At 46.8% G+C, this 15,574-nt stretch overlaps 1 protein-coding gene across 4 annotated transcripts in view; it reads left to right on the top strand.

The window, feature by feature from the left end:
- LOC148511484 (uncharacterized) overlaps positions 1-15,574 on the top strand; it is a 288,840-nt gene that overhangs the window by 177,391 nt on the left and 95,875 nt on the right. For all 4 annotated transcript variants that reach the window (XM_088442213.1, XM_088442214.1, XM_088442215.1 and 1 more), the window contains exons 16-17: positions 3,378-3,576; positions 4,277-4,478. In XM_088442213.1, the coding sequence (XP_088298339.1) occupies positions 3,378-3,576; positions 4,277-4,478 (401 nt within the window). The remainder of the gene's footprint in view (positions 1-3,377; positions 3,577-4,276; positions 4,479-15,574) is intronic.

Genomic DNA, 15,574 nt, shown 5'->3' with positions numbered 1-15,574 from the left:
GCTGTATTAAATATGCACTTCCTTAAAACGCCCGTTTTGACCTTTAAGCACGCCTGCGTTCGGATCTCCACTCCCCGTTTTCAAGCACCTTCCCCTGTTACCACCCACATACGCCTCATTCTGTCACTCAAAATAGCAGGCCCTCGCTATATTGCGTACCAACGATTTTCGGCCGCACTGACTGGTTCGCGCATGCGTACTAAAAACCGTACGCATGCGCAGATGTGCGAACATCGCTCGGAACGAGCGTACTGCCGCTTGCGAGTGGCTCTGAATGAGGGCCATTATCTGTTCTGGATGAGCAGTATGTGTAAGATTTGTCACCCAGAACCAGTACTTCTACTAAGCCCATCACTAAAGGTGGGCACATACCTGGCAGATATATCTGCAGATGATGGACGTTCATACACACTGAACGACCATCATCTACCTGGCAGCCGCAGGTCCCGTTTGCCAGGGGGCGGTGCAGGTCCGCCCCCTCCTCGCAGCTGCCGCTGCATGTCTACGGGCGGTCTACAGACCGCCCGTACACACTTACCAGTGGACAGGTATGTCTGCAGACATATCTGTCCATCAGCTGTGCACCACAGCCGATGTGATATGTCTGTGAACGTCGTCGTTCACAGACATATCGCAGGTACACACTGGCCAACGGGCAGCAGATATATTCGCTGATGAATTGATCTGTCAATATATCGGCCAGTGTGTACGCAGCATAAGGGGTCTATGTACTAAGCCTTGAAGAGCGATAAAGTGGAGAGAGATAAAGTACCAACCAATCAGCTCCTAACTGTCATTTTTCAAACAGCCTGTAATAGGGACAGCTAGGAGCTGATTGGTTGGTACTTTATCTCTCTCCAAGACTTAATACATAGGCCCTCATTCAGAGCCACTCGCTAGCGGCAGTACGCTCGTTCCGAGCGATGTTCGCACATCTGCGCATGCGTACGGTTTTTAGTACGTATGCGCGAACCAGTCAGTGCGGCCGAAAATCGTTGGTACGCAATATAGCGAGGGCCTGCTATTTTGAGTGACAGAATGAGGCGTATGTGGGTGGTAACAGGGGAAGGTGCTTGAAAACGGGGAGTGGAGATCCGAACGCAGGCGTGCTTAAAGGTCAAAACGGGCGTTTTAAGGGAGTGCATAATTAATACAGCAGCGTCATTGACCACGTCACTTGGTTTTTTTTAACTCAGAACTGCTCGCAAAATAGTGGTTGAAAACACCAACCACAAGAATAGCGAGCAGTTCATACGCTGTACGATGTACTCGATTAATCTAATAAATAGCGGACATGACGTATGGTGCGTGCGGCCAGGGGGCGTTTTTATCAAAAAAACGAGCGTATGTTTTGCTCGCTCGTTCAGACTTAGAGGTGGGAACAGACTGCAATTTGCGAACGGATCATTTGAATAGCCACCCCTTGTTTTTGAACGAACGACCACAAATAGCAAACGGCTCTGAATCAGGCCCATAGGTGTCTATTTACTAAGCAGTGTTAGGAGACAGAATGAAAAGTGATAAGAAAGTGATAAGGTACCAGCCAATCAGCTCCCAACTGTCATCTCACAGGCTAGGTTTGAAAAATGACACTTTCTTATTACTTTTCACTCTGGGCCTGATTCAGAGCCAGACGCTCTGACCAGAGCGCTCGCTCTGAATCAGGGCCCTCCTACCTAAACTTGGAGCGGCCTCCTGGCCGCTCGCATAGCTGTGGGTGACCACCCACAGCATATGCGAGCGGCCAAAAAGATGGTCGTGATGGTCAAGACCATCGCGACCGTCGGGCTTGTGACGAGACCCTGCGGTAGGGTCTCGGTGAACACAAGCCCTGGAGTGATTTTGGCTCTATCAGAGCCAAAATCACTCCCACTGACATCACTAGTGATGTCAGTGGGGCCGGACCCAGACGGTAGGCGTTCCATGGGAACGCCTCTGTCTGGCAGCCACGCCCCCGGCACACCCACCAAAGGGGGCTTGCTGTCAATCAACATCGACAGCACGCCCCCTTTGGTGCGAGACCTGGAGCGAAGGCTTCCCCGTCGCTCCCCGGGTCTCGCGCATGCGCACGACGGAGCTCCCTCCGTTGTGCGAATCAGGCCCTCTGTCGTCTCCTAACACTGCTTAGTAAATAGACCCCATAGACCTCTAAGTCCCCGTCTGGGACCAGCAATCTGCAGCTTCTTGCATGTAGCGCTACCGACTGTTGCTCCTAACTGGTAAGAGCTGGGAGGTCGGTGTTGGGCTGTGATGTCACAGTCTGGCATCACACTGCTCTGCTCCTCACAGAAAATCACTCTGTACATACCCATTGCAAAGTGTTTGCAGTGATGTGCATAAAAGCAAATGAAACAGTGAAAGTATGATACATAACCGTCATATAAGTGCACAGCATGAATGCAGTACATTACAGTAAGACGACAAACATTGAGGCATGACTACAGGGGCATAGGGTAGGGGGCAACTCGCTGTAAATGATAAAAGCAGGCAGTGGTGATTAGCGGGAGGGGGGAAGAAGCTTGGGGTGATGCTGTACTGTTTGTGTGGACGGTTGAACAGTGTCAGAGTCGCTGTCTAGGACAAGGAGACAGAGGGCGCTGGTGGCATGGGGAGTGCTAGGGGATGAATAATACCCCTTTCACATCGACCCAGGTTACCTGTTCACACTGAATAGCGAGCCAGGTGAAACCTATGTTCAACCCTGCTCGTTACCAGGGTTGAAATGCTGGGTCGCTCGGCCAGAAATTTCGACCTGGCCCTTTCACACTGCACAGTAACCCGGGTTGCTAAAGAGGTTTTAAGGGCAATGAGGTCTGACCTGCCTTACCTGTGCGTATGGGACCAATGTTATTCGATGTTACCGATTGTTTTGCTGTGTTACCCAAGTATACGGATGTGAGTAAGGGGAAGTGGGCGTCCTTATGTCAGGCTGCGATCGCAATGCGAATGCAAACATTTACATATCCCCGCTGATATTAGCAACTGCGTTGTGTGCGTATTATCAGAATAGCGATCCTTGCTGAATCAGGCCCATGGATAGGTCACTTCCCCGCTTTATCTCTCTTAAGGGCCTTATTTATCAATGAGTCTGATCATTCACAACGAGCGATAAAACTCGTTACGTATGATAACGGTGCTCCAGCCAATCAGCTCCCAACTGTCATCTGGTTGAAAAGTGACAGTTGGGAGCTGATTGGCTGGAGCACCATTTATCATATACGCAACGAGTTTGATCACTATGATAAAACTCGTTGATAAATGAGCTTCTAAGCCTTGCTACATCTCCCTCTAATACTTATCAATGTATTGACAGTAGAAAGAGTATTACTCATGCTTGAGGCAATAATATATATTTGTTCCTTATGTCTGCACCACAGGTCTAGTAGAGAACATGGCCACAGTCCCTCAGTTGATGTACACCGTATATCGGATGACGCTGGTGGATGATTATAACTTTGGAGACCTGTATACCGTTGACCCTGTCATGGCCTATGTACTGTGCGGCACGTTCCTCGGAATCTCGTCCATCCTCTGTATCAACCTGCTGATAGCGCTACTGTCTGACACATTTCAAAGGTACTGTATGGTCAGCGGAACACCGTACAGCAGGCTAGCGATACACGTGTAGGTGACACTGCTGCTCAGGGATGTCAGCGGGGGGAAGATTCTCGACATCAGTGCACATATCATGCCGATAGAAACCTAGAAAACAATGGGCCTGATTCAGACCCACTCGCGAGCGGCTGTCCGCTCGCAAGTGGGTCGATGTTCTGGACTGAGCATGCGCACGATGGAGGGAGCTCCGTCGCGCGCATGCGCCAGACGCGACGAGCGAAGGAAAGTCCTTCGCTCGTTGTGTCTGATCAAAGGGGGCGTGCTGTCGATGTTGATTGACAGCACGCCCCCTTTGGTAGCCGTGCCGGGGCCGTGCCTCCCTGACGGGGGCGTTCCCACGGGAACGCCTCCCGTCAGAGGCCGGCCCACTGACATCACTAGTGATGTCAGTGGGAGTGATTTTGGCTCTGATAGAGCCAAAATCACTCTGGAGCTTGCGGTTGAAAACCTCAACCGCAGGCTCCGGCATGCAGATTAGATGGTCGCGATGGTCACGACCATCGCGGCCATCAAAATGCACGCTCGTATAGCCTGTGGGTGGTGACCCACAGCTATACGAGCGTCCAGGAGGACGCTCCATTTTCATGGAGGGCGGCCCTCATTCAGAGCGTACGACTCTGAATGAGGGCCAATGTTTACACTGTTATTTACTGTGTCCCAGGGTCTATGATAACGCCACGGCCAATGCAGCGATGCAGCAGGCTACAATGCTGCTACAAATAGAGGAAAACCTGAGCAAAGACATGAAATCAAAGCTTGGGAAATACATCCAGGGCAGCTGCGCTCCTTTATCCCTCTTCTATGATGACGATCTCACTACAGAACAAGAGGAAGACCTGAAGAAAGTCACCATTCAGATTAAGGTGTGTTACACTTTGCAAAAATGCCTATTAAGAAATATGCAGTACAGCCCAAAGTTAAGGTGTACCCATCACTCACAGGTAGTGGAGGTAGACGTTATGCTGGCGTAAACAATGTTCATGAAAATGCAGCCTATTGATTGACTTGTAGCTGATGACATCACAGGGCCCGAGGGGGGCTTATTATTAGCACAAACTGTACAAGAGGCAATGCAGCACAATTCATTTTATGCCACTGAGTCTATAGGGGGGTGTTTAAATGATTGGCAATGTGCGGCTGTGATGTTCGAACGCACCCATTCCTGAGCGACAGCGCACATCCCCGAGAATTATAGCAGCCCCAACATTTCTAGTTTTCCGATGCTCCTCTATGGTCTGCGAGGGGGAACTGGTGATGATAATGGACGTGAGGTGCTAGGATTTCACATCATAGTATAATAAAACTTTACCCGAACGTTGTGGCAGAACTGCACGGCCATCCATGGCAGAAGCAAGTCTTTATGCCACCCTGTGTCAGCTCCACCACCAAAACCCATGACATCATGATGTCATAGCTAGCGGGCAGGGCCACTGGCACTAGAAGTAGAGCGCTGCCAGAGTGTACTTAGGATGCTCCGGACAGTTGTACAGGCTGCAGGGTGTATGCCCAGGATACCCCTGGCAGCTATGCAGCCGTGCTGCTGACTGCATAATGCCATTCCAGACACCTTGCAAGCCAAATGCAAATGCCATGGGGGCATGAGCCAGCCCTAGGCGTCAGCACCGCTTGCACACCCTTAATTACTGCCCTGCAACCATCATTTATAATATATTTTGCTGAATTTTAAAAATATAAAAGATACCGGTTTTACTCTTTATTTCTACAAAGCATATTAAGTACAAAGACAGGGGAGTATTGAGAGACGGAGACTGCTCACGAGCCCCCTCCTCTCTGCCTGATGGCTCGGCAGTGCACTGAGCACAGCAGATTCCGGGCACTAGAGTAGACTCTTGTGCTCTGCTAGTGTCTACTGTGCATGCGCAGATCACTGGGGAGAAGGCGTGGCAGCCATTTTACTGGTGATTTCCTTACTGTGCATGCGCAGGTCACTGGGCAGAAGGCGTGGCAGCCATTTCCCTGGTGATTTCCTTACTGTGCATGCGCAGGTCACTGGAGAGAAGGCACGGCAGCCATTTTCCTGGTGATTTTCTTACTGTACATGCGCAGGTCACTGGAGAGAAGGCGTTGCAGCCATTTTCCGGGTGATTTCCTTACTGTGCATGCGCAGGTCACTAGGGAGAAGGCGTGGCAGCCATTTCCCTGGTGATTTTCTTACTGTGCATGCGCAGGTCACTGGGGAAAAGGAGTGGCAGCCATTTTCCTGGTGATTTCCCTACTGCGTTTGCGCAAAACGTCGGGAAAATGGCCACGGAGGCCATTTTCCAGGCAATTTATAGAGCAATTTATAGAGCGACTATACCACCGAACCGGGACTCCAGGTGAGTATTTAATTAATGAGTGCAGGTTGTGCAATGTGGGCCCCCCAGACCCAGGGGCCCGTGTGCACCACACACCCTGCACCCATTATATATACGCCCCTAGCCCCGATCCTGGAATAATGGCTTGGCAACAAAATCACCTGAAAAGTTACATATCCTATTATTGCTATATTATATTTCGGTGGAATCACTGAATTATCTAATGTAACTGAAGACAGACGCATACAGTACAGCGCTAAAGCTCTCATTCAAGAAACGTCTGCATCTGATGTGGGGTAATGTTTTGTCACTGCTTCTTAATGATACTGGAAAGATGGGAATTTAACTTAAAGAAAATTTTAATTGCAATCCTTGGTATAAATTAGGGATGTGTAGGCTCGGATTAGTTCGGATTTTCCCGCCAAATTAAACATTTTCCCGCCAAAAATCGGGTCTCAGAAAGAGGCAATACGTCATCTTTCATGGACAAACATCATCATTCCGGGACAAAAGTCCATGAAAGATGATGTTTGTCCATGAAAGATGACGTTTTGCCTCTTTCTGAGACCCAATTTTTGGCTGAAAAAATCCGAATTTGGCGGGAAAATCTGAACTAATCCGAGCCTGCACATCCCTACTTTAAACTGAATTGATACAGATCAGTTAAAGCCCCAGGGCCTGATTCCGAAGCAGCAGCCATGTCGGACTCGGTGGAGCAATGTTTTTCGTCCGTGCATGCATCTGAGTCATACTGCCCGCGAGACCCCAATTTTGTACGTATAGAGTCGCAGTACAGATTTGGACGCATGGTAGCAGAAATGTTAAGAGGAGTTCCTGGACAGTAACTGGGAGGTAAAAGAGGAGTTACTAAAAAGATGAACAGTGATAGTGCGTCTTATAGGAGCGTCACAGGCGTGCTGGGGCGCAGAGAGGGTGGGGGGTAATAATTACCCAGGCCCTGACTTGATGGAGGGGCCAGGCGGGAGCCCGAGTCAGCTGCCCGACCCCCTCTCCCTTTTCTGTCAGTGGCAGTGTCACTCCCCAGCCCAGTGCATGCTGCTGTGTGCTGGGCTGTGATGAGACCAAAGAGACTGCTGCCACTGATCAGCAGCAGCATTCTTCTCTGACTGTGCAGGGGGGAAGATGGGGAGCGATCACATTGATCGTTCCCCCCTTTATTTGCCCCCGGCCGAGGCGCACACGCGACCCCCCTTGTGGAGCACGAAGCATCGCAGCAAAAAATTATTTTCTTTTTTTTTTTTCAGGAGTCATGGCCGCGCCTACTGATAGTAGGCCATACCCCCCAAATTAACTGGGGCCCAGGAAGACTCACTACGGCCCTGCAGGCATGTCACTGAAAGCTATTGCATACATGGAAGCTCAACTGGTCACATAGCAGACCATACTCAGAGATGCCATGGGGCTGGTGCAAGCTTTGTTGGTGCGACCAATAGTGTGTCTAATTAAGCACCAATCAGTATTACAGCGTCTATGGGTGGTAACAATGGGCGGCTCAGTCCTTGCGCAATCAGGGGACAGAGCTTTGTAAAGGTATTTGCATAAAGTCGCAGGCGCTACTGTGGCGGCAAAAGATACGAGGATGACCGCGGCCCCTCCATCTTACAAGGAGGTGACTATTTTAAATCTGCTTATTTATTTTTTTTACCAGAAGAAAGGTTACTAACAATAACTTGGGAAATGGGCCTCAGACTGCACACCTTGAACCTATATATATATATATAATTGGAGGTGTTACCTGTGGAGACAATTGATATATGCACAAAATAACTTGCATATCACTACTGTAGACTGTGGAAGATGCAGAATTTTGTCTGAGAGTCCCTTTAAAACAAAAAAAAATACTTATTATTACACAATATCATTGCCGCACAGGCTGAATAAAATGAGCCCAATGTTTTCATTTAGTATGAAGAGCTGGGGAAGATAAAAGCGTCTGACAGAAAGAGAAATGATCAGGGAAACAGGCTGAAATCTTTGCTGATTGTAAACTCCAAAGAGATTATTCAAATTGCACTTCAAAGAGACTTTAATTAACTTCTGACTGTGGCCAAACCACGGGTGACATACTTTGACTTGCGCACATTATTTATTTATTTTTTTTACCACATGCCATGTGCGCTTACATTGCCTAAATCAGCAACCATTGGCTCTGCAGCTGTTGGGCAACTACAAGTCCCAGCACGTTGCTCTGTAATAGCTGAGAGTGTTATCTAAGCCTGGCCTTAATTCTGGAGGCTTATGGTTATTTCCTAATTAAGATTATTGGATCTAGGTGGTGTCATTAGGGTGTGTGGGGGATGCAAGCCGCACTGGGTGACACCATCCAAGGGACTCAGAGCTGCTCTGCTAGTTTGGTGTCACCCCCTCGGATGTTGACACAGAGCGGAGAGCAGCGGCGATGGATGACATGCGCGTCATCCGCTTCCTACCCCCTCTTTGTCTAGAAAGTCTGGGGGCTTCCCAGCAGCTCCCAGTGCTCTGGGCAAGCCCCTACCATGATGACACTGGCGGCGTGACATTTAGTCATGCCCCCACCGCCACGAAAAGTGAGAAATCAGGGGGTGTGGCCAAGTGGGCGCACGGCCACATCACTTTGGCGCGCAAGAGGGGTATAGAGGTGCCACATGGGGTGTCACCACCTCTTGTGACGCCTCTGATGGATCTACAAACTACGGGGCTTCTTCCCATAGGGAGTATCGGGGCTTCTCGCAGGTAAACTCGGAAAACTTTCAGTTTTTGGAGTTTGTTGAATATCAGGTGGTTCTAATTGCGGGGACAGCTGCCATACGGCCCTCCATTGATAAATAGGGCCCTATCTCTTAAGATATAAAGGAATGCTGTAATTTCTCAGTCGGGGAAGTGTTTCCGTCATATCAAAGATCATAATAAACAGTGTGCCATAGTTTAGTCCATACAGAATTGCTATATTATTACAGAATTGCTATATTATTACATCTCTTCTCATCAATTGCTATGCACTTACAGCATAGAAAGACTGTTGCACCACATTCAGGACAGTTTGCAAACAGCGCTGCTCTCTTCTACTTGTCTAATTCACAAGAGTAAAATACAGTACACCCTGAAAATGCACATTTTACTGGTCTTGCTGAGCTTTTAGCATACGTGAAATGCAGCCAACTGAGAAAGTCTAACACATTCTCTACTCCTGCAGGCAACAGGAGCAAATACACCTGGGTTTCCACAGGAGGGTTTACTACACAGTGATAATAAAAAGTGCTCAACTTCCAGATCCGAGGCGAGAACTGAGCTAGGCTCTAGATTTCCCGCCTGACTCGGATCCGAAAACGAGGCAAAACGCGTCATCCTCCCACTGTCGGATTCTCGCGTGTTTTGGATTATATAAAAGTCCCCATGATCGGCGCCATTTTCACTCTGGCTGTAGAGAGAGGAGCTAGCAGACGTAGTCAGTCACTGTCAGTCACTCAGTGTGTGTGTCCAGTCGGGGTCTTGGCCTGAAGGCTGCTGCTGTGTTGTACATAAATGGGCTTCGGCTGCAGTATATAAAGGGGGGCTTCCTTCAGTGGGTGCTGCAGCTGCTGTGTCACTTGTCCTGTCAATCACCTGTGGCTGCTGCTGTGTTGTTGTCCTGTCCATCAGGCTAGGGCTGCAGTCCATAAAGGGGTGCTGTGTTGTCCGGGGGGGGGTGCTCTGTCAATTAGGGGTGCTCTTCCCCAGTGTAAAAAAAATAAATAAAAGTTCATTTTCGTGTGTGTGCGTTAACAACTTAGCTGCGCTATTATTGTTCGGTGACACTGTCGCAGTTTATCGTCCACATATTTGTGACTCTGCAGGTGGTCTGTCCGCACTCGGCATGGGTGCTGTGTTTTCCATAAAAAAGGGGTGCTGTCTGTGTTGTTCAAGGGGCTGCTGCCTCATTCAGGGGTGCTCTTCCCCAGTGTAAAAAAAAATATGATATGGAGGACGATGAAATGAGAGGAGAGCAGGAAACACATACCAGTCTTGCAACTGCTGCCAGCAGTCACGATGACGATGCAAGGCCGTCAACGTCATCTACGATGGCCGATGCCCCAGGGCTTAAGTCAAAATCAAACAAGCAATGTTTTACAGTGGTAAAGAAAAATAAAATAAAAGCTAAGTTAGCTGCAGAGAAACAAAAAATTGGCAATATGCCATTTACTACACAAATTGGCAAGGAAAGAATAAGGCCTTGGTCTTTATTTATGACTGGCGGTTCTGCATATTATGATGTAAGCCCTTCTCCCTGTAGAAGTGTCAAAAATAATTAAAATCGCTAAGGCACATGAACCAACTGTGTGCTCAGAAAAGTCACAGATCCCTGAGGAGAGTCCAAGTGTGTCCGCGGTTGCCATGTGTGAGCCTGACCTTTCTAATACTGTACTTGAAGAGGATCCTACTTCCATGAGTCAACATGGTGACGTAGAAATCGAGGATGCTTCTGTGGAATTGCACCAGGAGGATATTTCTGTAGTTGGCACTAACAGGGATAATGAGGATGTTGATGATGAGGATGAGGATGCTGAGAATATTGTTTGTGTAAATCAGGCAACAGTTGCTGCCCATGGTATGAACAAGCCCATTGTTGTCATGCCGAGGAAGAAGCCCAAAAAAATCCACTTCTCATGTGTGGAATTATTTCCACCCAAATCCGGATAACAGTTGTCAAGCCATCTGTAACCTTTTGCCAAGCAAGAGTAAGTAGAGGTAAGGACCTTTACCATCTAGGAACCTCCTCCCTGTTACATCACTTGCAGTGCATTCATCAAATTCAAAAGTGTTTTTCAAATTCAGAAACTTTGGCTAAAAACGTAACAATCAGTCCAGCGTCACCTAGCTTCTCTGTTAGATTCAATCGCCTGCAATCTCCACCACCAACACCTGCATCAGCATCAACATCCTCAATCGTGAACAGAAGTAGTCCTGCATCCAATTTCATAAGAACGACTGACTCCTCTCCTATCCGTAATTCCTCAGATGGAGTGAGTGCTATGCCTGTTGCTGCCACAGCTGTGAGTGGTTCTTTGTCCCAGAAGGGGACCAGGAAGAAGACTACTTTTAGTAGTTTAATAAAAAATTGACAGTCAAACAACCCTTTGCAATAGGGAACAAGTATGACAGCAGTTACCCAGTTGCACAGTGGATTACTGATGCTATAACAGCTATGCTGGTAATAGATGTGTGTCCAGTATCCTCCATTAATGCAGTTAATTGAGGTCCTGTGTCCCTTCTAGATTCCACTTCACTAGAACAGCAATTCCCAGTCTGTACAAGGACATAAAAAAAACCTTATTAGTGTCCTTTGAAATGCTGTTGTGCCCACTTTCCACTTAACCATAGATATGTGGACAAGTGGGACAGGGCAAACCAAAGATTATATGACTGTGACAGCCCACTGGGTAGGTGTATTGCCTCCAACCGTGCAGCAACAGCAGCATCTAACAAATGCCAGCTCATTCCGAGGCAGGCTACTCTGTGTATCAAGGGTTTCACTAATAGGCATACTGCTGAGAACCTCTTATAAAAACTCAGGGAAATCATTGCAAAATGGCTTACCCTGCTTGGAATCTCCTCGGGATTTGTGATTTCTGACAATGCCACCAATATTGTGCAAGCATTACATCTGGGTGAATTCGACACGTCCCATGTTATGCTCACACAGTTAATTTGGTGGTGCAACATTATTTTTAAAAAGACAGGGGCGTGCAGGAGATGCTCTCGGTGGCCCGAAAGTTTTTGGGACATTTTCGACATTCAGCAACTGCGTGTCGAAGATTACAGCAAGAGTTAGTAATTAGTTGGAATTCTAGTTTGCTGCTCCTTTAGCGGATGGAGGAGCAGCAAAAGGCCATCCTAGGCAACAAAACGGCCTATTGAGGGGGAAAGGAGCGGGAGTGCACCTTAGTCAAGCACAGTGGATAATAATTTCTGTGTTGTGCAAGGTTCTCAAACTCTTTGAACTTGCCACATGTGAAGTTAGTTCAGGCATGCCAGCTTGGGACAGGTCATTCCCCTAATCAGACTTTTGCAAAAGCAGCTGGAGAAACTGAAGGAGGAGCTGAAATGGAGTAATTCTGCTAAGTATGTCAGACTTGTAGTTTAAGACCTTCATTTGCTTTGCCAGAATCCAAGGATTGTCAATCTCTTGGAATCAGATCACTATATTTTGTCGACCATACTTGATCCTAGGTTTAAGTCATACCTTGTATCTTTCTTTCCGCCGGACATAAATCTGAAAAGATGCAAAGAGCTGTTGATGAAAAAACTGTCAGCTCAAGCGACAGGTGACACGTCAGCATCTCCTCCTTCAGTTTCTGCGGCTGCCAGGAAATAACTACATTTTCCTAAGAGACCCACTGCTGGTGATGCAGGTCAGTCAGCAAAACCTAATGACATCTGGTTGGGTCTCAAAAACTACCTACAATTAGTGACATGTCTACCGTAACTTTGTCTGATACGGTCACCATTCCGAGAATGGTGGATGATTATTTTAGGGGTAGCATCCAAATAGGCATGTCAGACAGTCTGTTTCACTACTGGCAGGAAAAAGAGGCAATTTGGAGTCCCTTACACAAACTGGCTTTGCTTTACTTAAGCTGCCCACCCTCCAGTGTGTACTCTGAAAGAGTTTTCAGCGCAGCCGGGAACCTTGTCAGTTATCGGCGTAGGAGGCTACTTCCACAAAATGTGGAAATGATGATGTTCATCAAGATGAATTACAAATTCCACGAAGAAGACCTTCAGCAATTAAGTAAAAAAAAATACAGAGGTACCTGTAAAGGTGGATTCCAGCGGGGACAAATGAATATTGTGTGAAGAAGAGGATGTACACACTGATGGGGATGATGATGATGACGATGACGACATCTAATTTTACCTATATTGAAAAGCCAGTTTGTGCATGGGATCATTGCCACCATGGTCCACTGCGCATTGGCAGCTTGTTTTGTGGGGATCCAAACAAACCAATCATTTCAGCCACAAGTGGCAGTCCCCATCGCTGAAGTGATTGGTTTGTTAAATTGTCAATGTCCTGTATCGTATATACAACATAAGGGTGGATGGGAGGTCTCAAGGACAATGCCATCTGGCACCTCTTTTCTTTGCATTATGTGCTTTTTGGCGGCATTGCTGCCTGACATTTTTAATTTTATGGTTTATGAATGTCCAGAAATTGTAATGGCCACAGACAGCATCTCCTGTATGCCCCTTTCATTTAAAAATAAAAAAATCTGAACCACCAAGTTGATGGGGTGGGTAAATATGAGCAGCAGCACAGAGCATCTTCCTGCCAGGATGTGTGCAAAAAAAAGCAAATACGTTTAATACAAATATTAGTTGTGTATATCGGTCACATATCTACATATTTACATGGTACATACCGTGTGTAAAGCAGGCTGAGGTAACCTGAAGCATGCCACCTGTTGTTGAGAAATAACTTCCAGTAGGCCCAGCAAACATCACAGATGCTGGGAGTTCTAGTTCACCCAGAGAACTACAGGCTGCTTTCCTCTGATGTAAACAGCAAGTCTTGGTCCCATTATCCCTAACAACCTCCCTGAGTACAAAGTAAACATCTGCTTACAGTATGTTCTAGCAGCACCCCCACAAGCAAGGCCACCTCATTTCTATTAGATGTATACAAATTAAAAAAATCTCCTCCAGATCAACTAGATGAAAAAAATCAATATTCTGAGCTGTGAGGTGGTCAAAATTTACTGGAAATTAATGTTACTGAGATTACTAATACTGTAGGAACAAAAACAGGCCCAAATTATGTGATTTTAGCTGTTTTTATTATTTTTTTAAAGAAAAAATTCAGATACAAAACCAAAACACGCAAGGGGGCAATTTTGGCAAAACCAAATCCAGATCCAAAATACAGATCAAAAATCAAAATCAAAACACGGGGGTTGGCGCACATACCTATGAAAAATGAGTACAAAATTCAAGCACAACACAGTTCATGACTGGACAGAATAATTAGTAGCTTTTAAAGTCACAGGGAGCACGTAAACCAAACTTCAAACAAGACACAAATGCAAGTGTTCTTTAAGTACATAGGGATATATAGATCACTTGCGTTCCTCACTATGCTGAATAGGAGGACACATGCTTCATTACTGAAAAATGATTGCTAGTTTCTCTGTAATCATGCGAATGGATTGCAACAGCTAAATGGCTAAAATATTAACATAAATGTGAGTTGAATTCAACCAATCAGATGTCGTCATTATCAGTTCGTAACTTGCATCAGGGGTCAAGCGCTCGCAAGTAACATACCTCCACATAGGTGCATATGCATCTCTTTGGTGTAACTAGACCCTTACTGTACTTTTACTGCCATATAGTTCCATACAGGAGAAAAGGGCGTAAATTGCATTTGCGTCCAACTTGTCATGAGCCCCTCTGTGTCTGTCCATGCTGAGTGGGGTTTTCCCTAAAGCTTCTACAAGCTCATCTGTGTGCAGCACTATGGGGCAGTGTTATGAATGGTTTGGCCTTCAGAAATAAGTCACCACCTGCTGTTTATTAGACTTATTGTGGTGAGGCTCTCTTTACTTTTTTTTTTTTCATTTGCAAATTTTTCTTTAAAAATCCTGTCTTTGCTCCTGCAGGTGGCATCATGATGCCGTACGTGCTGCCTGCCTATCTGGGTAACCATAAATGATTCCTATGGCAAGTGATAAACACCTGGTTATTTATTTTACAACAAATCACTGGTTTTTTTAAACCCAAGGATTTTAGAGTAAATTTACTAAAGGTCGAGTTTGGGTTTTTTGGTCGGGTCTTTAAATCCGCCCATTTACTAAAGGCAAAACCAACCAAATGACCGACTTTAGAACATCAGACCAACTATCTAATTATTTCTCATGACAAGTATACAAACCACAGATTTACTAAAGGCGCCTATCCGCAATATCGTGCAGTGTATATGCCGTCAACGACCAGCGATGCGCGCTCCCTCTGGTCGTTAATGCCGCCCACTCATTGCCTGGACCTGCTGTCCAACCTGATGATATGGTCAGGTTGTGCAGGTTCGGGGATGAGGGAGGGTGCTCACACTGAAACGATATATCGTTCTGTGTGGGCTCAATGTCCACTGCACAATATAATGAACGTTTGAACGATATCATTATCATTCAATCATTCATTAATCATGTAGTGGATATATCCATAACCAGCCCCAGGTCTCTGAGCCTAGGCTGACATTGGAAATTAGGGTGGGAAAACAGCATGGGGTATCCCCGTACTTTCAGGGGCGTTTTTAAGAGAGGAGGGGACTCCTCTCTGTCAGAGCAGTAGATTCTGGCTTCATGCCATGCGCTGGCCTCCGGGAAAATAGCGCCCGCACCTTTTTCCTGGGGATATGTTTTCGGCACATGCGTGAGTCACCGGGAAAATGGCCGCCGCCATTTTCCCAGTGATTTTATTGCTGGTCTGCAGAGCAGCACACCTGAATCTATGGAAAGGTAAGTATAACTAAATATGGGTGCAGGATGCATCGCACACCCTGCACACATTATAAATACACCCCTGCCTACTTTCCAACATCCAGCACTGGGCTGAACCAGCCAGGGGGGTTTATGCTATAGCAGGGGTACACACAATGAGGACACTCC

Source organism: Taudactylus pleione, unplaced genomic scaffold (assembly GCF_031769625.1).
Source record: "Taudactylus pleione unplaced genomic scaffold, aTauple2 ptg000306l, whole genome shotgun sequence".
NCBI lineage: Eukaryota > Metazoa > Chordata > Amphibia > Anura > Myobatrachidae > Taudactylus > Taudactylus pleione.
This window is presented reverse-complemented; position numbering and strand designations above follow the sequence as displayed.